Source organism: Tetrao urogallus, assembly GCF_951394365.1.
Source record: "Tetrao urogallus genome assembly, chromosome: 1".
Classification (NCBI taxonomy): domain Eukaryota; kingdom Metazoa; phylum Chordata; class Aves; order Galliformes; family Phasianidae; genus Tetrao; species Tetrao urogallus.
In genome coordinates this window covers 58479648-58501501 of record NC_136813.1, presented here as the reverse complement: position 1 = coordinate 58501501, position 21854 = coordinate 58479648, and the positions used below count along the sequence as shown (strand labels likewise).

General features: G+C 44.2%; 1 protein-coding gene across 1 annotated transcript in view; it reads left to right on the top strand.

The window, feature by feature from the left end:
- Positions 1-2254: 2254 nt before the first annotated feature.
- GAS6 (growth arrest specific 6) overlaps positions 2255-21854 on the top strand; it is a gene marked incomplete at both ends in the record, with an annotated part of 37019 nt that continues 17419 nt past the window's right edge. The window contains 4 exons of the mRNA XM_079549806.1: positions 2255-2399; positions 2552-2718; positions 17344-17368; positions 18147-18209. Coding sequence (XP_079405932.1) covers positions 2255-2399; positions 2552-2718; positions 17344-17368; positions 18147-18209 — 400 coding nt within the window. The remainder of the gene's footprint in view (positions 2400-2551; positions 2719-17343; positions 17369-18146; positions 18210-21854) is intronic.

The window sequence follows — 21854 nt, the reverse complement described above, 5'->3', positions numbered from 1 at the left end:
GCATGTTATATGAACAAGGTGACACCAGAGAAGGTCAACATTTCACAATGCCCTCTGCTCAGGAAATGATATATAGGTGGATGGATGGATGGATGGATGGATGGATGGATGGATGGATGGATGGATGGATGGATCAGTGGATCAGTGGATCAGTGGATAACTCGATAGATGAGTGGATGGAATACCTGATCCAGGATTTGTTACCTAGCAAATCTTTTTTTTTTTTTAACTTTTTTTTTGCTCTTTAACATCTTCTTGTAATATTTTTAATGATTTTTTTTCAAGTGATATATTAAATCTATTGCATTTTGCACATATTTCTTACATTATCAGTGTCTACTAACCACTAGAATCTATGAGTATCTACTAATCCTAAAGGTTCAGAGATATACCTGGAAATCTCTGCCTAGGTAGCACTACCTTTAAGTCAAAAGGGAGTCTAAAGTGGGACATGCTGAGTTTACAGAGAGTTCCTATAACATTTGTTTCAGTATTTTCTGCAGCATTTTTCTATCTTGATTCTCGTGTTCCCTGAGCCCTCACTGCAACAGCTGATCAGATGGTATGAGCATGCAAATTCTGAAGAAAACGAAATCCAACTAACTGCTTAAATCTACCTTAAATTCGACATTGCCAGAAGAATGGAAGGTGGAAAATATGACTGTTAAAAGGACCTTGGGGCTCACCCAAGTCAGTGTTTGAGGTCTGTGCCAGGCAACTTACTGGAAGCTGTAATGAGGAATAGAATTAGTAGACTCAATGACACATTGGAGAAAAGTAAGCATTGCATATCAAGTAGAAGTTCACATTTTTGCAAATCCATTAGATTTTCGAAGAGTGATTTTGTTTGTACAGAAGGTGATTCTGATCATATTATTTAGCTGTATTTTTTTATTTGCCTTTTACCTTAGGTTCTCCAAGTGTGTTCTTATGAATAATAGGATAAAAAACTGTCTGAAAGGAAACGTGCCACTAGTTTACATAATATAAAGTAGTTTCCAGAGCCCACAAAAATCTCTGCCTCTCGACATATTCAGAAAAGTTATGAAGAAGTGTAATGTCACAGTGATGTCTTGCAGACAGAAAGGAAGGTGGAGGGCAGCACTGGGGCAGCCACCTCACTGATTTGTTGGGTTGCTCTCGTTAAGTTTGCTGCATGCCAGCACAAGAAGCGAACGTGACTAAAGGGTGGGAACAAGAAACACTAGGACTGTTCCTTGGAGCAACACTGGAAACTACGGCCCAAATGGCCCAAAGCTCTGCTACTTTGGAAAAGAGTTGCTTCAGGCAGGACACAACAGAGGCCCATGCATGCAAACAAAAAGGGTGTTATCATTCACTCCTAGAAGACAGGAATTCAGGGTACCCTCCGGCATTACCAGGCATGGAATGCAAGGCTCAGGGTAGGCAGGAATCATAGAATCATTAGGGTTGGAAAAGGCCACTAAAATCATCTAGTCCAACCACTAGCCTACCCCCACCATGCCCACTGACCACATCCCTCAGTGCCACATCCACACGGTTCTTCAACACCTCCAGGGTTGGTGACTGCATCCCCTCCCTGGGCAGCCTATGCCAGTGCATCACCATTCCTGAGAAGAAATGCTTCCTAACATTCAACCTGATATATATGTAATAAGTATTGTTTACACTAATTACACTGCACATGCTATAGATAATTGTGGATATACAAGTGTCTGTTAGATATAGCAAAATAAATGACATCCTATGATCTTTCACATTCACTTGTCTGCTGAAAACGGCAGCAATAAACCTTGGTGGACTCCAGGTGCAGTTGGGAGCTCTGACCCACAGCTCTGGGGTCAATTCAGTATATAGGTGTGGCACTGAGGGGCAGTTAATGGGGTTTCATGGAATCATAAGGGTTGGAAGGGATCTCTGGAGATCATCCAGTCCAGCCCTTTGCAGTAGGTTTTCTACACAGGACGTGTGCCCTGTAACCGTGGATGGAGAGCGGTTAGCATAGCGGTGAATGACATAGCGGTATGGATCGTGTCAACCTCTTCCTTCAGGAGCTGATTGTAAAACTGCAACATCAGAGGCGAACAAAACACGCCGGGACGCGGGGCAGAAGCCCTTTCCCGCAGAGCTGCGCGGTCACGCGGCCCGCCCCAGGCGGGGGCAGCCCCGCAGGCAGGTGGGCGGCTGGGGGCGGGCAGGGGGCGTGCGGCCGAGCCCGGTGCTCCGCCGCGAGGTGTGTCCCGCCCGCGGCGGCCGGGAGCCATTGGATGGGATGGGCGAGCGGCTCCCCCGGCGGGCTCGGCAGGCTCCTCGTTCCACGCCCGCCCCGCGTCGCTCCGCTCCGCTCCGCCGCACCATGCTGCAGCCCCTCGGGGCCGCCCTGCTGCTGGCGCTGCTGGCGGCGGACTGCTCAAAGGGTGAGTACCGAACCGGACCGGGAATCCGGCGCCGGGCGCGGCATCTCCATGGGAAGCGGCGGCGGGGGGCGGCCGGGCGCGGGGCTGCGCCGCTACCGAGCTCGGCCGCTCATCGCTGCCTCTGCCCTTCTTCCTCCCGCCGTCTGGCCCAGCCGTGCTGCTGCGCGCCCCGGAGGCTGCCCAGTTCCTGCGGCAGAGGCAGCGGCGAGCCTACCAGATCTTCGAAGAGACTAAGCAAGGGCACCTGGAGAGAGAGTGCGTGGAGGAGCACTGCAGCAAAGAGGAGGCCCGGGAGGTCTTCGAGAACGACCCCGAAACGGTAAGGAACGCGCAGGTGGCGGGTCTCCTCCCGGTGGGGATGCAGTGGGAGGAGGACGAAGCGCTGGGAAGCGGCTGGGAGCCCCGTGGCACAGCCAGCACCCATTGCCGGGGCCGCTGGAAGTGCCCCTGTGAGGAGGATGCTGCGGGTACTTGGGCAGGGCGTGCCGGCAGGATGCTGGCTTAGGGAAGGGCACCGCGCCGCCGTGCCGCGAGAGCACTGCAAGGTGACGCGGTGCCTCCCGGACTCCTCGCTCCCCTCCCGCCGGCTGTGCTGAGGGCTCCTCGCCCAGCGGGGAGGCAGAGCTGAGGTTTCTGATGAACACACGCTGACGCTCCCTGGTCAGCTTCAGCTGGGTGAGCGTTTCGGAGCAGGCAAGTTCAGGAGCTGGCACTGTGGAGTCACGCCTGTCGGCCCCTATTGCTGCTACACTCTCCCATCAATCTTGCGGCTAGAAGCAACTAGCATGAAAGGCTGACCTTGTTGGGCTCCCTGTTACAGGCTGTCACGTCTGCCATCCTCTCACTGCACAACGTGTGCATGCGGCTGTGCTGCTTTACAGAGCTTGGCTCGCCTGCCCCATTCCTTCCTCTCCATGCTGCTTGGAAGCAGCCGCTCCTGTTTCAGAGCTGATCTGGCACCCAGTAGCAGCAGGAGGTGTTTTTCTCAGGCCCGCACTGCACAGTGTGTTCCAGTTAATAGCTCGGTGCTTCGAGGAGATAGGGAGCGTGAATGCGTGTGCATGTGTAGGTGTGTTTGTACACAGCACATGCACCAGAGGCGAGGGAGGGACGGAGGAGCTGTTCTGCATCTCCTTGGGACAAGCCTTGACATGTGCACTCTGTCAGGCACTGGCTGTTGTTACAAAGCAGCGTTAAGGGCAGCAGAGAGGTTGGCTTTGCTTTCTGCCAAGTTTTAATTTAGAGCTTAATACAGAGCTCCTGCCCAGGCAGTGTTTAGTTGTGCACCAGTTCTATGTGCATCTCATCGGCAGCTTCTGCCTGCAGCTGGGGTGCATTAAAAAGAGCAGGGCCAGGGGTTTGAGAGAGGTGATCCTCCCTCACTGCCCTGGCAAGGCCACGTTGAGAACACTGCGTCCGGTTCTGGGCTTCCCAATTCAAAAAAGACAGGGACTTCCCAGAAGGAGTCCAGCAGAGGCCCACAAAGATCATAAAGGGCCTGGAGCATCTCCTGTATGAGGAAAGGCTGAATAACCTTTGTCTGTTCTGCCTGGGGAAAAGAAGACTGAGGAAAGGGATCTGATTAATGTTTGTAAATATCTGAAGGGAGGTGGGATGCAAACAGATGAGGTCAGGCTCTTTTTGGTTGTTTGTAGCAATAGGACAAGGAGCAATGCCCTAAAACTTGAACGTAGGAAGTTCTATACAAATATACGGAAGACCTGCTTTATGCTAACGGTGATGGAGTGCTGGTTGCCCAGAGAGGTTGTGGAGTCTCCTGTGGAGATGTTTAAGACCCAGCCAGATACCTACCTGTGCAACCTTCTGTAAGGATCCTGCTTTACCAGGAGGGTTGGAGTCAGTGATCTCTTTAGGTCTTGGCCAACCAGGACAAGCCTTGTGATTCTCTGTAATATCCAGTTTAAGAGAGTGGCTTGCATTGCTTTTTCAATATTCCAGTTGATATCCACAAGCTTACAATAAGTATTCACTACAGAGCAGTGAGTGCAGGAGGAATCTTGCAAATGGAATTTGTAGTGAGGTAACCCAAGGTGAGCAGCTCTGCTATCTGCTATGGGTGGTGGGCTCTGTAGATGTGTTTGAATCAATATTTGGTACTTATACTGTGTACTGAAAAAAACATAGGGTTCTCCCTACGTTGCCTTGCTAATGAAAAGAGTGAAATCATTTGAGTTTAAATTCTTTCAGAGTGTGCAACATAAGAGCCAATCACACCATTTAGGCATGTTCAGTAGTGCAAAGTATTTCAATTTTTTTTTGGTGTTCTCTTTATTACTGCTGTTAAGGCTAGTTTTGGAAACCTCTGAAGAAATACCACTGAGGCTGAATGAGCTTCTAGTACCTGTGTCCCCTTGCTGATTTCACACATGCTTTGTCAGTGACCTGGATAAAATGATAGAGTGCACTCTCAGCAAGGGGAGAGGCTAATGCACCAGAAGGCTGTGCTGTAATTCAACCAAACCTGGACAGGCTGCTGAGTTGGGTGGAAAGGAACTGAAAGAAGTTCAACAAGAGCAAGTGTAGAGTCCTACACCTGGGGAGGAATAACCGCATGCATCAGACCAGGTTGGGGGCTGACCTGCTGGAAAAGAACTCTCTAGTGAAGGACCTGGATATGCTGGTGGGCAGCAGGTTGGCCATGAGCCAGCAGTGTGTCCTGGTGGCCAAGAAGACCATTGGGATCCTGGGGTGTATTACAAAGAAGATGGCCAGCAGGTTGAGAGAGGTGATCCTCCCCCTCTCCTCCACCATGGTGAGGCCACATCTGGAGCACTGTGTCCAGTTCTGGGCTCATCAGTTCAAGAAGGACAGCAAACTGCTGGAGAAAGTCCACTGGGAGCCATAAAGATGATTAGAGGCCTGGAGCATCTCCCATACAAGGAAAGGCTGAGAGACCTGGGGATGTTCAGCATGGGGAAAAGCTTATAAATATCGAAAGAGCAGGAGTCAAGAGGATCCAGGCTCTTTCTGTTGGTGCCTAATGATAGGACAAGGAGCAAGGGGCGCAAACGGGAACACAATTCCATCTGAACATGAGAAACAGCTTCTTTGAAGGTGACAGAGCACAAGAACAGGCTGCCTAGAGAGGCTGTGGAGTCTCCTCTGGAAATACTCAAAACCCACCTGGATGCTTTCCTATGTTTCCTGTTACTGTAGGGAACCTGCTTTAGCAGAAGGGTTGGACTTGATTTCCGAATGTCCCTTCCAATCCCTACAATTCTGTGATTCTGCAGCAAAGCACTTTATTTTATCATGTAAAACTTTCTGGCTGCTGTTCTGACTCAGAGCTCCCAAGAGCTGTGAATTTACTTGCTCTGGGCAGTGTGTCCTTGCTCCTCACTGCCACGTTGCTTGAATTTGGCTGAGAAGCAGCCATGGCACCTCCCATCAGGTGGATTTACGGCTTTCCCTATCTTTTCCAGCCAGCATATGGCACAAGGCATCAGATGCACAAAGCTTGGAGTCATACATGTGAGCTGTTACTACTGCAAACACTTGAAGCCGCCAGTTGTTTGTAAGGCATAGATGACTTCTGGCAGCACCTATGGATGTGATGAGCAGAATATTTTCCTCATCTGCCTTTCCATCTGGCTTAATCTTGTTACATTTTCTTGCTACACACCTGAGGTAGAGGAGGTATCTCTTTAATAGTGGAAATTATTATGCTGCCATCTCCCTAGTGTTGCATTTACACCCAGTCCTATTGGCTGACAGAAGGAAGCTAGCTGAGAGAGAGAGCTGGCTTGGGAAAGGTGAGAACTGTTCAACAAACAGTTGAACTAGCAGTTTGTGAGTTGCAGAAACTGCTTCCACACTTTGGCATATTTGGTAGAATGAAGACCTCTTAGTGACTGGGGAAATGTACTGATTACTGTTGACAGCTGATGATTTCTTGCATGTTGGAAGGCTGAAATGTTTGTCTCTGAAGGCTGAATGTGGTCACAGAGGCTAACTGCTTAGGTCATGTCAGAAAGAAAAAGCTGCACAACTTACTTCTTTAGGTTGGATATTAGGAAAAATTTCTTCTCACAAAAAGTGGTGATACATTGGCACAGGCTGCCCAGAGAGGTGATGGAGTCACTGTCCCTGGAGTTGTCCAAGAACTGTGGGGATGTGGCACTGAGGTACATGGTCAGTGGACATGGTGGGAATGGACTGGTGGTTGGACTAGATGATCTGAGAGCTCTTTTCCAACCTTTATGATTCTTGCCTTCCTTAGCCCTGCAGGGATCCCCATGTGGGCTTATTCATAGGGAACATAACATAACATGCATTGCTTGTATACACTATCAGGTCTGTTCACGTCTCCCCAGTTTTATGGCATAAAATTCCAGCATGAATCTAGCCCCATGGGTGCTCTCTGTGCTGGTGGGCAGTCTTGCAGCCATGATGGTTGAAGGTTCATTAGTGATTAGTCGGAGCTTGCTCTGCATCTCACCTTTCCCAGCCCAGTGAACAGGCTGAGGGTGTGCAGGAGGCCAGGCTGGTGACCTAAACCAACCAAAGAGTCATTCTATGGTGTGTAGCAACATGCTTGGCAGTAAAAGGGGAGAGGAATGGGGATTGGTTGGACATCTTTTGCTTGGCATCTGGCTGGACATCAGTCAGCCTGGTGGTGGTGAGTGGCTGCCTTTGCATAACTTGCTTTGTTTTCTTTCTCTCTCTTTTTCCACTTCTCTTTTGCTTATTAAGCACTTTTTACCTTGACCTGCAAGGTTTCTTGCTTTTGCTCTTCCTTTTCCTTTCTCCCTGTCCTTTTGCTGACAGGCCAGATGGGTGGCTGCATGATGCTTGGCTGCCTACCAGGGTCAACCCACCACAGAGACCTACGACTTAAAGCTGAGATGTGAAATTACACTAAATGGTTCAGTCAGACAGCTCCAGATGTTTAGATGAAATGGAGCAAGGCTGTTACGTGGCTTCCTTGATGCTTCCCAGCCAATGGATTCAGGCAATGGAAACATCCAGCCAAGAGTAATGTTATGGAAAGGTGACCATTAACTGGACGAGGCAGTAAACAGCAATGAAATTGCATGTTACTGTAACAGAGCACATTTGTTCTACATCAGGTCTTCATTGTTTCAGTGATCAGCTTTTCAAAGAAACTGCAAGCAGTCAGCAGAACATTGGCTTTCCCTGAAACCTGTGTGCGGGTGTTGCCACATGTGCCATTACTTACATCAACTGCTAATAATAGTGTATTAGGTGGGGCCAAAAAGCCATCCATTTGCAGGCCGGCACAGCTTTTGTCTTTTAAGTCACGGAAAATATAAATATCAGCTTGCCCAGACTGGAGGAAGGAAGATCAATTGAAACATTTTTAGATTGTGAGGTTTTTTTTAGGAGGCAGAACAAAACTCGGTCTGTGCAATTTGTATGACTATACATGGTAAAAACAAGTGAGAGCCCAGGTTAATGCATCTTGCAGCCTTTTTTTCATGGAGCTGGTGATAACATCCTTAGATGTTACTGAAGAATTCTAGGAAGGATTTTGTGTTACAGTTTCAGTTAGGCTACAGATACCAAACAGGAAAATGAAAAAATGATATGGTGGGACAAAATAAAGGTGAAAAGCATATTCCTCGAGTTATGAACTGAAATGCAGTGCATTATGTTTGTAAATGGGATCTATTGGAAAGATATGCAAAGTAAGATGGATGGTGAAGTTGCAGAATATTTTGGATGTGGAGATAAGAATGTTATCTCATTTCAAATGTTGATGAGGCCTTATAAAAAGCTTTGCTGCAGAAATATTTGACCTTGGTATGCATTCAAGGTACTACAGCTTGTTAACTGACTGATAAACTGCTCTGGAATTTGGTTGACCTGTTCTAAAAATGTGGCTAGCCAAGCATGTAAAATTGAGGGCAAAAGGTAACGTGGCTGCTGGGGTTCTTGGAAACTTTGGAAAGTAAATACAGCAAAGCAGGTTTCTTCTGCAAGGAGTTTCTCTGTGTAGAAAGGCTCAACACAGTGAAGGTGTGAAGCCTCATCATTTTGGACCACATCAGTACAGCATCTGTTTGTCACTGCTTGTCGTGTTTGCTGCTGTTATTGTTGAAGAGCTGCAACAGGGAGATGGTGGAGCCACTGTCCCCGGAGGTGTTAAAAAAAATGTGTGGATGTGGCACTGAGGAACATGGTTAGTGGGCATGGTGAAGATGGGTTGGACTAAATGGTCTTAGTGGGCTTTTCCAACTTAATGATTCTGTGAAGGGATACACATGGCACAGAACTGCAGAATAACTTGGGCTCGAAGGTAAGTGGGAGGTCCTGTCCTGGCCCCAACTCACAGCAAGGTCAGCAGTGACTGCACCAGGGTACTTGGGGCATTTTGATTTCATGGCTTGAAAACTGCTGATCCTAACATCCTAACGTCTAGCAATGCCAGCATTCTTTCTTCTAGGCTGGGTTTAGCAAGAATCTGAAATACAGATGAAGCGATGTGTAGGGTATGATAGCAGTCAGTTTTCATAATGTTGCTGAGTCATTGTTTTTATTTCTGTATTTGCTCTGTTACATAACATGGTCACAGTAACATAGATGTGCTTGCATGTGCTAGAGTCCAAACTTCACTCTGGTCTTTTAGGAAGAATGAGTGGCAGATAATATTTATTTCTAAGAATATCAAAATAGATGCACGTTTGTAAATACTAATAGCAAAAGTATGAAGGCATGTAGGACAAGAATTAAGTGGGAAAGTTAAGCAGAGTAAAGCTTCTTTGAATAATTCAGTAATAGATATGTCATCATTCCTGTGTAGAATATTCCTCTCTAGATCCAGGCAAAAGTCTGATTTTATTTGCAGAGAAAATTCTTCTCAATGCATCGATTTGCTATGGCATTTTGGCAGTGTTCAAGAAGAGCTGGATTTATAACCAGTATAAATTTTTATATTTGTTCTTATTGGTACAGAATTTATCTAAGAAAGGGAGACAGTTACCAGACAACTTCTTGCTGCAGTTGACGTGCTTGGATTTGATGTATGGAAGAATGGCTTTCCAGGCACAGTGCTACCTGCTTAATAGATTTCAAGAAAGAAAATAGGAGGAGATCTAGACTTTTGTGCAGAAATGTCTTGAAGGACAGAAGGAAGTTAAGAATTTTGACAGTTGAGCTTTATGCTACAGTGACATGATGAATCCCAGCTCCCTGTTGTGGTGAGATCTGAATGTTCACCAGGTTCTCCCTTCCCTTTCTTTCTTCTAGGATGGAAGAGAATTGCACCAAACTCTAGTAGGTCTGCTTGGTCTTGATGGGGACAGTGGTGCAGTATGAGTCTATATACTTGGCAGTATGGACTGCCGTCTGCTTAAGGTAGTGGACTGTAGTAGCAGGAGGGATGACAGAAATACTTAAGCCTGCCCTAGAAGGTAGCTTGTACATTCATTAGCTACATGCTACATTATCAGAGATCACTGAGAAGGGTGAGCCAGGTTTACTGCTGATCAAAGCAGACAAACTTCCATCAATTCTGCAGGAGTCAGGCCTGCCTGGTCCTTAACTGTTTCCACTTGTGTGAATTAAGCCCAGGTTTTCAGAATAGAGTTGGAAATACTGATGCAGCCCATCATGGTTCTACATTTCAGTAAACCATAAGGCGAGGAGCTAGGGAGAGAGAACAAAAGTGGCTGATATTGCACCAAGGGGTTATTTAAAGCTAGAATGGAAAAAGGCACTGAGAACGGCAAATTGAAGCAGGGATTATATAGATTTGGGGCAAGGAGGAGGATAATGGAAAAAACAGATAATGTTAGGTTAATTTGGAGGGTTTTTTTTTTAGCAGAATACAGTAGGTTTTAATGAGAGGGGAAGAAAGCCACTTAAATAAATGAAGAAAGCAGTGTTGTGGTTATGGGTTCATTTTGTTTTCTTTCTAAATTAAAAAAAAAAAGAATAGCCTACTGGCAATTAATACAGACTGTGTTAGTACAGATGCTTGAGAATCAGGTATGGGAAACACTGAATGTGTATAAATTGGCAGTTGTGGTTCATGTGCACTCCAAGCTCGAGATGAACTTAATGGATTACAAGCAATTACTTTCCAGTAGATACGAAGAACAAGGATGGAGCCAGCACCAGAGATTTAGAGAAGGGATATAGCAAGGGAGATGTGGGCAGCATGGCTGCTCTGGAGGCTGTGGGACATGGAACTGGGTTGGGAAGAGGGGATGTCTTGTGGCAACACAGCTACAAAAGCAGCATTAAAAATGTTCATTAACTCATAGTTCATTTCATGGTAAAGTAATTCAGCAACTGCTAAATGACCCAAACTGTGGCAATTTGAAAGCAGAACCAGTGGCAAAGAATGGGCTGGGATTCTCTCAATTCACTTCTCCTCCTGAAAAGTAACTCACGTTACTTTTCAGCAACTTTGCATTTACAGCTCAACTGATCTAGTTGGTTTAAGCCCATTGCCTTTGCTCATTCTGTTCACCCTCCCTGCACAGCAGCTAGTGTGACTGCATGGGCTAATTTAAGGAACTGATCTGAAGAAAAGTAATCTGGAAGGAAAAAGGATCATTTTGTGGCTGGGTTGGTTCTACTAGCCCCACAAAGGGCTGTACCATCACCCTGGAAAGGATAGCGTATTTTCAGGAAGGGAAGGCCATGTGCTTTCCCTTTGCTGAGAAGAAGCAAAAAGATCCTCACAGCACATGCTGTTGAAGTAATGAATGAAGAACCAAGCTATGGAGAACGAGACTGGAATTCTTCGGCAGGTCTGCCTTCCATATTTGTACCTTCATCACTATTTTGTTGTGACTTGCTGTTCTAGAGGCTCTTCATGCATGTACAACATCTGTTGGGAAGTTTCTTTATCTGTTGTGTGGAGTTTTCTTCCTGTTCCTTTGAGTAATGGAACCAAGAGGAAGAGTAAAGTTGCAAAACAAGGTGGATACCCAGGAAAAGAAGCGAGTGTTGCTGTTCTCTTTGCTCTGCATCATTTTACGCTACTGGCCAGTGGAGTGTATAAATAAAGAGATAAAAGGAGAACCTGTCTTGGTTGTACTGTACAAATTCACGTGCATCTGGAAAGCTGCTGCTGCATTTGGCTGCCTCCTGGAACAGCAAGTCCTAGCTCAGTTCCAGAAAATGTGTGAGGCAGGAATAAAAATGCAAAAGTTACTTAGTTATTAAAGTTATGAACAGGGAAGTGTAAAGTCGGATTCTGTCACAAGGGCCTGGCGTTGTCTCAGATGTACTTCCCCATTCCTGCTTGCCTATCCACGCTGTGGCAGAATGTGGTGGTGCCTTAAAGTGACCAAACATTGCTGCTGTGAGCTGCGCATAAGCAGAATCCTAAGAAACAACTTGCAGTATCTTCAGAGTACAATAAAGGGGAAAAGTACAATTTTGTCTTCAGTGGATAAAATACTGCAGAACTTGTAGGAGAGATCACAAGCATTTAAGCTACATTCACTGGGATGTATAATCTCTTCCATTTTAAATATGACTTAAATAACAGGAGGGCAGTGACACAATATAGGACGTGAAGTGGAGATAGTTTTTTTACTTACGTGAGGTGTTTTGTCAGATCCAGTTTCCCTGAATTTGCTTGAAGTCTGTAATTGACAATTGAACCACAACTGCCAGTGTTATCTGAGCCCTCTCTTGCCAGATTGTGAGGAGTTTGCTCTTTGCACGGAGAATGCACGTTGTTCCAGAGCAAGATAGGAAGAAAACTGGCTGAGCATAGAGCTCCTCAGAGGAGAAAAGATTTTGCAAGTCCAATGGCATCGACTGAAGCTTAACTTCTATGCCTGTAGTTTCTATTGAGATAACGATCTGAATTGTAGGACTGTTCAGTTACACAGTATGGGAGGGAGACCAGTCAATCAGCATGAGCCTAGGGCCCAGTTTAAAAAGCAGTGCAGAGTGCTCTACAGCATTAATGAAATTTGCATTCCCAAGCTGCACAGTTAAACAACGGTTGTTGTAAATGCACACCCAAGTCAAACAGTAACTTGCAGCCAATTATGGTTAGCAGTGCCATTGCTCTGCAGGCCTGTGGAGTGGAAACATGAAGTGTATTTATAAACAAGGAGGTCATACCGTGCCCCAGGCAGACAGTCCTGAAAGGAGAAAAAAGGAGTCACTAGATGGAGATGAGAAAAGGGCATCATGTGGGAGTTGTCGCTGTGCTGAGGCAACAGATGACAAGCTTGTCTGTTACTCAGCAAATAGAGCCCTACAGAAACATCAGTTGCGCCGAAGACAGGTTTTTTTTTGCTGACAGGCAGAGCTGTGTGTTCTGATACGGGCTTTTTATTCTGTATTTTATTTCTGGAGGCAAATTTTATCTCATAAGCAGAACTGTGAAGGCAAAGTTAATTGGACTTGTGCCCTTTCATGCTGCTCTGCAATGTCTGAATTTGGTATAGCTTTTGTTTGCTTTATTCTTTGTAATCTTAGCAACCTGGAAGCTGCCAGTGACAGTAGCCTGCCTGCACTAAGAAACTGTTTTTCAGAAATTACCACTGCTTATGCAAGTCAGTGAGATCCCTCAGTGATGGCAGTATTGAAGTCCTGCTCTAGATTTTCATCTGCTGCTGTCGCGTCTTAGACATGGGGTTGGTTGGGTTCAGTGCTGATCAGGATTACTTGACCTGGCGCTCAAACAAAGTAAACAGAAGCAGCTAGCAGACCCTTCTGGCTCAAGTTCTCAGTGCTGCCGATTACTTTAAGCAATAGTGAGAACATTTTCCTGGTGTAGACATGGTTATTGTTATGTTTGCAGAAGGGTTATTTATACACAGTGACTCATGGAAGGGCTGTTCTGATTTGGTGTTCTTCCATTGTCTCTAAAAAAGTAGCAGGACGAATGGATGCCCTGTATAATTTTATTAACTTCTGGATCCTAGCACTAAGCAAGAGCTTGGCTGTGGAGTTGAAAAGAGGTTGTGAGCACAGGAACATTACAGGTTTCCTTTTGCAGGGAAGTCGATAATGGTACTTCTGCCCAGTTAACCCCACAGCCCTGCAGTGCCCTTGTGAGTCCCCATCTGGAGTACTGTGTCCAGGTCTGGAGCCCACAATACAAGAAAGACAGAGAGCTGTTGGAGAGGGTCCAGAGGAGGGCAACAAAGATGATCAGGAGGCAAGAACACCTCTCCTATGAAGACAGGCTGAGGGAGCTGGGCTTGTTCAGCCTGGAGAAAAGAAGGCTGCGGGGTGACCTTATTGCAGCCTTTCAATACCTAAAGGGAGCCTACAAACAGGAGGGGAGTCAACTCTTTGAAAGGGTTGATAACAGCAGGACGAGGGGAAATGGTTTGAAGTTGAGGGAGGGAAGATTTAGGTTGGATGTCAGAGGGAAGTTCTTTACAGAGAGAGTGGTGAGGTGCTGGAACAGGCTGCCCAGAGAGGTTGTGGATGCCCATCCCTGGAAGTGTTTGAGGCCAGATTGGATGGGGCCCTGGGCAGCCTGGTCTAATATTAAATGTGGAGGTTGGTGGCCCTGCCTGTGGCAGGGGTGTTGGAGATTCATGATCCTTGAGGTCTCTTCCAACCTGGGCCATTCTGTGATTCTGTGAATTGCCTAAGTTTTGCACTACTGTTGGATGCTGGAATCCATAATTGACTTTACTGCATCAAAAAGTGTTTCTATACCATGCATATGTTTGTATGGCAAGGGTGAGGGAGTAGTGCTTAAATCTCTGCAAAGAAAAGGCCTCTTGAGCTGAACTGCAACCAGCCTGCAAGAACCTGTCTGGAGGATGGCCGTACTGCCGTGTATGTGGCTGGAAGGGCGGAGGCCTACAAACACAAGGCAATTCCGTTTCTCCCTCTCTACCTGAGAGCTGTGCTGAGTTGTACCGCTGGGGGCAGATGGCATACGTTAACACTGGTTGACAGGTGGGAGCCAGGCAGAGAGAGGGGTCACAAGAGGCGGGAGTACATTTTGGTGGACTTGTCAGGGGCAGAGTTGTAAAACCATCTCTTGTGAGGGTTGGTCTCTTTTGAAGGTTGGTACTCTTCTGAAGCCTTGGCTGGAGCACCTCTGTCTTTCTCGTGTATGCGCTGCGATGTTACCACCTGACAGTGAAATCAGCATCTATACAGAAGCCACAGTGGTCAGAGTTAACTAACCTGCATTTGGATCCTGGGAATCCTGAGGGGCTTTCTGGGTAGTGAGATGTTGGTGAGCCCCAAGTTTAAAGTGACTAGTTGAGAAATCAGCAAAACAGCAGCAAGGAATCTTCTTACTAACAAGCCTCAGAGCATTTCTCCTGTCATTCTTGTTGGATCCCAGAAACAGAACTGAAGACTTCTGGTGGAGGGACAATGAATCTGAGACTTCTGTTAGGGACATGATGTATATAGGGCTGAGAGATTTCATCTTCCTCAACTGCGGGTCATTAAGACATTACAGCACTGAAGTCTGACAAGGCATTGTAGAATTGAGTGTTCTCCATTTTTCTTGGACTCTCAAAATAGAACTGAACTCTTCTGGTGGAAGGAAAATGAGACTGAGACTTCTGTCAAAGACGTGATCTGTACATGGATGAGGGATTTCATCTCCCTCCGTGCTCATGGTCAGTAAAACATTACAGAAATCTGAGAAAGCATTACAGAATTGCACACTCACACTGGAAACAGTGCATGTCTGGCTGTCCTGTGCAAGTTAGACACAAGATGAATCTTTGACTGGACAAACTTCTGATTAAGTTTGGTTTTCTGTTTTGTTGGGGGTGTTTTTGTTTTTTGTTTGTTTTACACCTTTGCTTTTGCTGATTTCAAGCAGTTAAGCAGGCAGCCATGCAATATGAAGGCTCCTAATTCTTGTCCTGTGAATGCAGAAAAATAGTTCTTGCCAGTGTCTGGATTATTCTAGTGGTGGTGGTGAAATACATCTGCACATTTTTGTGTGAATATTGAATGAAGGGGAAATAATAAATATATATGTGGTATATTTCATCACTTGCAGCTATCTTTTTCTCTTTGAGTGCTGGCTGAAGTTCAGTTTGTGGCTATAGCTGAGCTGGATGCTCATCTGAATAATCTGAATATTTAGACTGCGTAGATGTACTTTTCTTTTGACTTTATTTTTTGACTTGTCTTTTCCAAACCTAAGCCTCAAAAAAAAAAAAAAAAAAAAAAAAAAAAAAAAAAAAAGGATTGGGAAATGTACTGATTTCTGCTCACTCAGTTTCTTAACCCAAAGAGGTATTACAAAGATCTGCCTCAAAAGATGGTAAGTCTATTACCTTAATATTGGAATTGGAAATTAGATTAAGTGTGGGCTGCTTCTGCTGCTTCTTTGTTGAGGCTTTCATGATTTAGACCATTTATTTACATGGCACATTTCAGTAACTGGAGCATATTTTCCAGAAATGATTGATTATTTTCTGGAGGATGACAGCAGTGAAAAACTCTTTGTTTATATGACCTTGACAACCAATTGATTGCATTAGACAGTCCAGGTCAAACTGAATCACAGTGTGTGCCTGTCAATGCTCTTCATACACATTTGTATATATGCATGATCTTATCCAAAGATCTGTAATAAGAGGAGAAAATAAAATGTGTAGTTTCCAATCTTGCACATTGCATGGTCCAAATTAATTTTGTAGAATATATGACATTTGCTGTCCCAATCTCTCTGTAAATACAGTGTGATACTGAAATTGCTTACGTTGTGTAAAAGAGAATTACAGTATGAGTACAGTTTCTTGGTTAGCTGAGAAATAGCTTAATTTAATTTAACCAGAAAAGTTAAACACATATGATTCATGAGTTTTCCCTCAATCACATGCCTCATTTACAACATCAACAGTTCTCAAACTAGTGACTTATATAGACATCACAAAATACAGTATGAAGTTAGAAAGTTACTTGTTCCAAAGTGATGAATTTTTATATTTTTTTAAGAATGCAGTTTAACAATCTGCTTTGACCAGTTTCCTACCCTTCATGCAGCCCAGCTGCATTTTCCTGCTTCACTGTGTTGGTGCAAGCAATCATACAGCTAGCAAGGTCTCATCAGGCTGAGTATTTTCAATGCACAAGGTCGGATCAGCAAAGTGCTGGTCTTGCCATGTGGCTGCACTTTGCTGACACAAAGTAGGGAGTGATGACATGTGGCCATATACTGCCAGAAAAGTGGGAGAGCCTTTGGCAGTCTAGTTGTAGTTCAAAGGAAGTCGTTTCTAGGCATTTTTTGCCCGTATTAAAAACTTCTGAGATACATTTGGACCTCTCCTAAATGAGCAGCTGTGATCACAGAATATCTCAAGTTGGAAAGGTCCCACAAGGATCACTGAGTCCAGCTCCTGACTCCACACAGCACTACCCAACATTCAGACCATATATCTGAGAGTGATGTTCAAACACTCGTTGAAATCCAACACTCAGTGCCAGCTGCCCTGGGCAGCCTGTTCCGTGGCCACCGCCGTATGGTGCAGGACCTTTCTCTAACCCTCAACCTGACTAGGAGTTGTAGGATATTCACTGTTAGAAAAGCAAGAAGTACTCTTTTTATTTTTGTGGCTACTGTGTCATGTGCTCTGAGTCAGCAGAGGGACTCTGAGGAGGCACAGGGTGACTAAGTTGTTCCATACCTGCCCTCTGGTTTTCATCCATAGATTCATCTTCCTCTCTGTACCTTACGGTGAGCAGCTTTGCCACTGAGATAGTGATAAGGTGGCTTAATGCTCAGTCACTACCATTGGCAGATCAGCTGTCCAGCCATGCACTGAGATAGGAGCTGATGTTCCTCACTATCCTTGTGAGACAGAACGCATCTATGACCATGTGTTTCTTCTGGCTCTGAATGAAGGAAATGAGGATGTTTATGTTTGGATCTTGTTTAACAACTGCTGTGCAAGACCACCAAACTAATAGCAGCTGTTAAACACTAAAAGAATGACAATAAAAGCAAGTATCATTCAATAAATCTTTCCTTTTTTTTTTCCTCCTACAGGAATATTTTTACCCGAAATACTTGGGTGAGTCGGAGCTTTTATGTTGTTACCTCATTGATACGTGATGCCTAGCACTGGAGTGTGTCACAGCTGAAGCTTTTCTAAGGAAAGCAGTGGAAACCAGGCTCCAATAAGCATGGGTTTCTAATTTTAAGACTGACTCTACATTCGTATGTGATTTTAAGGGCTTTTTTTAAACTTATATATTTGCATAGATTGTGTGTTTTTTGTGTGTTAAAATGTTGATGTTGCATTTATTATTTATAGCCTCTAGAGCTGCTAAATAATTTAGTCTCACTTTCATCCCTTTTAAATTATCTTAGCTATTAATTAATCTCCGTATTTTAAAATTTTACTGATTGGTCCACTGGCTTTTTCTACTGCCTGTATCATCGTTGTGCCACCATACTGCTTTCTATTTGTGTTTAACCTGTAGCACTTAAAATCATAAATTCCAACTTTCTCCAATTCCAATTTGAGAAAACTCCATGTGCCTTTTAGATTCAAAAGAGATTTACTTGGCCAGATTTTAGTAGCTACTAAAATGCATTTAGAATATAGTATCGTCTGGTGAAATGATCGCTCTGTTCAGATGGCTTATAACTCTACATCAAAGCTAAAAAATGTTTATGAACTTAAGAAGTCTAAGACATCTGGGAGATTATACTATTGCATAGGTTTTGCATCCACCCTCCAAAACCTTGCTTAATGAAACATCAGCAGGCTAGCTGTCTTTTTACATGCTTTGAACAGCTGCCATGTAATCGCTGTAATAATTTCAATTTCATTTTCTCTTCTTCAGATTGTATTCACAAATATGGGTCGCCGTATACAAGAAGTCCAGATTTCCTTACATGCGTACATAGTAAGCATTTTTGTTTTGTATATTGTAGTTAAATGTTCTCTTGTGCTCCCTGAAATGATGAAACCAGGCCAGTTACCTACATTTTTAACTAGTATTTTAGTACTGTTCTTCCTATTTTCTATGCTTGACCTCCTGTACTGATTGTCTAATCTGAGCAACAGAACGAGGCTTTTTCACTTTTAGAACCTTTTGCCTTTTCTCACACATCACTCAGTGGTTTGATATTTTATGATGGAGGACATTTATTTCCTATCAATTACCTGATGTCTGAACGAATTGAAAATCAAGAGGGACAAGTAGTAAGATTTACCACAAGGTTGTATTCCATGCTTGTCCTTTAGTTTCCTTTCGAATGCTTACTTTGGCTTTCCCCTGATAAGTAGCCTTAAAAAAGCTTACAGTCAAACCCAGTCGTATGTCAGTCTTTCAACAGCTTTGAGTAGGAGGTCCTTTGCGCTCATCATGTGATTATGCTGTAGGTTTTACAGCCTTTAAAATTTCAAATCAATTTGGAAGTCAATCTGATATCTGTATAGAAGGAGAAGAGGTATTTTGCTCATTGCTAACACTGGAGATTGGTGTTTCAGTAACTTATGAGACCTTTTCAGTTCCCTCTTGAGCTTAGCAGCACTAAGGATACCATGTAAATATTCTCTTAAAGATTCTTAATTCCTGTGGAAGCAGATCAGCAAAAATGGTGAGAAAAATGTGCACACATGTATTTATTTTCATTTTTGTCCCTGCGGTTCAGTTTTTTACTGTGACCAAGCTGCGTCAATCTTGTGTTCATACCAGTGCTACCAAAGCAGGATCAGGATTTTGTCAAGCTTTCGTGTTTATAAGAGCTCTTTTCTGAAGAGTGAATTCCAGAGTTAGTAAGTGGTGTGTCTAGACTTATCGTCATGTAATGCCCTTGTGTATCAGTCGCAGAAGTTGGAGCCAACAGAATGGGAACTCTCAGGCCTGTGGTACCTGTGTGCTGTGCAGACTAATTCAGTGTGGGATATGAGGCTGGGTGCTTCCCTTTGCTCTTGTGCATAGCACGCCAGGGAGGTGGGAGCTGCTGCTGCAGATGGTGGCATCAGCTGGAAACACTGGTTCTGAATAGCCGATCCGTGCTTCAGAGACAGAAGTCTGAAGGGTGAGGATGTTTTCTGTGTTCTGAAAAAATGAGAACTGAGTAATTGTTTTTAGGGATTCAGTCCACTGGAGATGCGGTGGTTTGGCAATAAAATGACAATGTTTTCCCCCATTAAAATACTAAAATATTTTTAAGTGTCTGAGTTTTGGCTAGCCATTGTTAATTCACAGGAAAAGGAGCCTGAAATGTGCTTGGAAAAATGTCAGACCTTGTGCTTAGCTGATTCCAGCATGTCTTACTTTTCCTAGATGCTGCCAAAAGGCTATGTAGCTCTCCAGGGTTAGTGCCTGCAAGACACATTTAAATACAATGTTTCTTAACAGTCTCCTCTTCTCAAAACAAGGTAGTAGAAGGCTCTTTTAATCTGACATGCAAGGACACTGCATAACCCAACAGTTGGAATGTGACTAGTTTATGCTAGAAATAAGGTACGCATTTTAATTGTGGTAGTGAATAGGCAGCTTACTGGGGCGTATGAATATTCTCTTTCATAGGATCTTTAGATTGGGGCTGCAGGTAGGGTTCAGCTCCAGGTTCAGACAGGTAGCTGCAGGTGTTTCCAGCCTATGGCTGCGTAGGTCCTGTTGTAGTCAGCGGAGAGTAAGTCTCTGTTCAGTGGCTGTACAGTGATGCCACTGACCAAATTGTGTCTGCTCTAGGGTGAGCCAAATCAGTTTATGGACTCCACAGCACTGACTAGATCTCCACTGACTGCAGTCAGAACTTAGACGCTTGCTTCACATATAGATATTTGCTTTACACATAGATACCAATATTCTGATCTGCTGAGATGGAATTTTTTTTTCTAAAAGAAGGTATTATGGGTCAGCTAGGATTTAGGGATTTGATTCTGCAAGAGTTTGGAAAATGCTACAAGATTTTTTGGAAACCCAAGTTACATCTGACCTTAAAAAAACAATAAGGTTTTTGTTATGCGTTGAGTGTTGTAATCTTCAAAACCTAGCATTTTCCAAATGACGTTTTAATTTGTACCATTTATTTATATCAAAATACAAGTTCAGAATTCAGACTTATGAGCTGGAAGCAGCAGTGGCTGTACTTAGGTAAAGTCATGTTACCATATGTACTTGAGAAATTGAAACAACGTTGTTCTCTGTCTGCAATTATGGGATATATATATGCCATCAGACATAGACCAAAGCACACAAAAAGTGTCACTTGTTTATTACTTTTAATACTTTTACTGAAGTCTGATGTGTAAATTAATGGGAACAAGAGCTCTTTTTTCTTTTACAGTGGTGTAAATCAACTTCAGTGAAGTTGGTGGAATTACACAGCTGTGAAGCCACAAGGAGTGCACAGGACTGTCTTGTGTTTTCAGATGCTCATGAGAAGACGAGCAGATTGTCAGCATATTTTTGATGGGATATAAATATTTTATTATTATACAGTATTATTTCCATCTGGGTCTGCAAGACACAGGAGAATCAAGTTTGAGGGAAATTGTTGAAGCACAAGGCTTCAATATAGCCCTGTTGATCTGTATTGGCTACCAATACAGGTGACTGAGAACATTGCCATGTCTGGGAAGGTTGGTTAGTTCTGCTTCAAAAAGACTTGGCTTACCATCTGTAAACTGTTCTATTTACAAATTCTGATCTGCTCAAGAAAGGGAGCTGCTCTGTGATGGCTCATCCCCACCTTAACCACTACCTCTGGTGGTGTGTTTCTGGGCAGGGTTTTACCTGGGATATTCTGATGGGCACATGCTGGCGGCAGCCCACATGACTGTGCTGTATTTTGTGTGGCACATCTTCTGTCTTATCAGTGGCTTTGCCTCAACTCTGCAAAGCTAGAGTGGTGGGGAAGAAAAGTAATGCAGCCTAGTTTGTGCTGAGATAATTGTTTCTGTGAGGCTCTTACAGGTTGGGTTTGTATGCTTTTCCTGTAGGGTTACTCAGGCTCTAATTTCTGAGCATCAAGATGAAATACTGAAAATACACATTTATTTGGCAGGATTCTAGTCACATTCCATCCTGGAACAGCCCTCTGGTTCTCTCCTCCCTTGTCCTCTGTAGAGCATTTTGCTGAGGCTCAGGATGAGTTCTTATCTGCTCAGTGAAGTTTCCCCCGGCTAGGAACTGAAGCTGTGCTAGTTACAGAGGAGCAGGATTTGAAGGGAGGGAGTGGCTGGAGCTGTGTTTTGATAGAGGTGGGTGAAATGATAAAACTGAGTTAAATGCCCTACAGAGAAATAAATGGCAAACACTTTTATATTGCGCATTGTGATAAATGAAGAATGGACGGCAAATAAGAAATCAGTTCTCCACAGTAACCTGGATAAACTGCAACCGTAATGTGTGGCTAACTTCAGCCTTCAGGTAATTCTGTCTAGTGTGCAGAGTTTAGAGTAGATTGGGCTGTCCACTGGGGGTTGCATTAATGAAGAATGTGCAGTGCAGCCCATGGTAAGAATTTGTCATTTTTTTCCTGGCAAATATAACACGAACACAGTCCAAACCTAGTGCTTATTCTCTTACCTT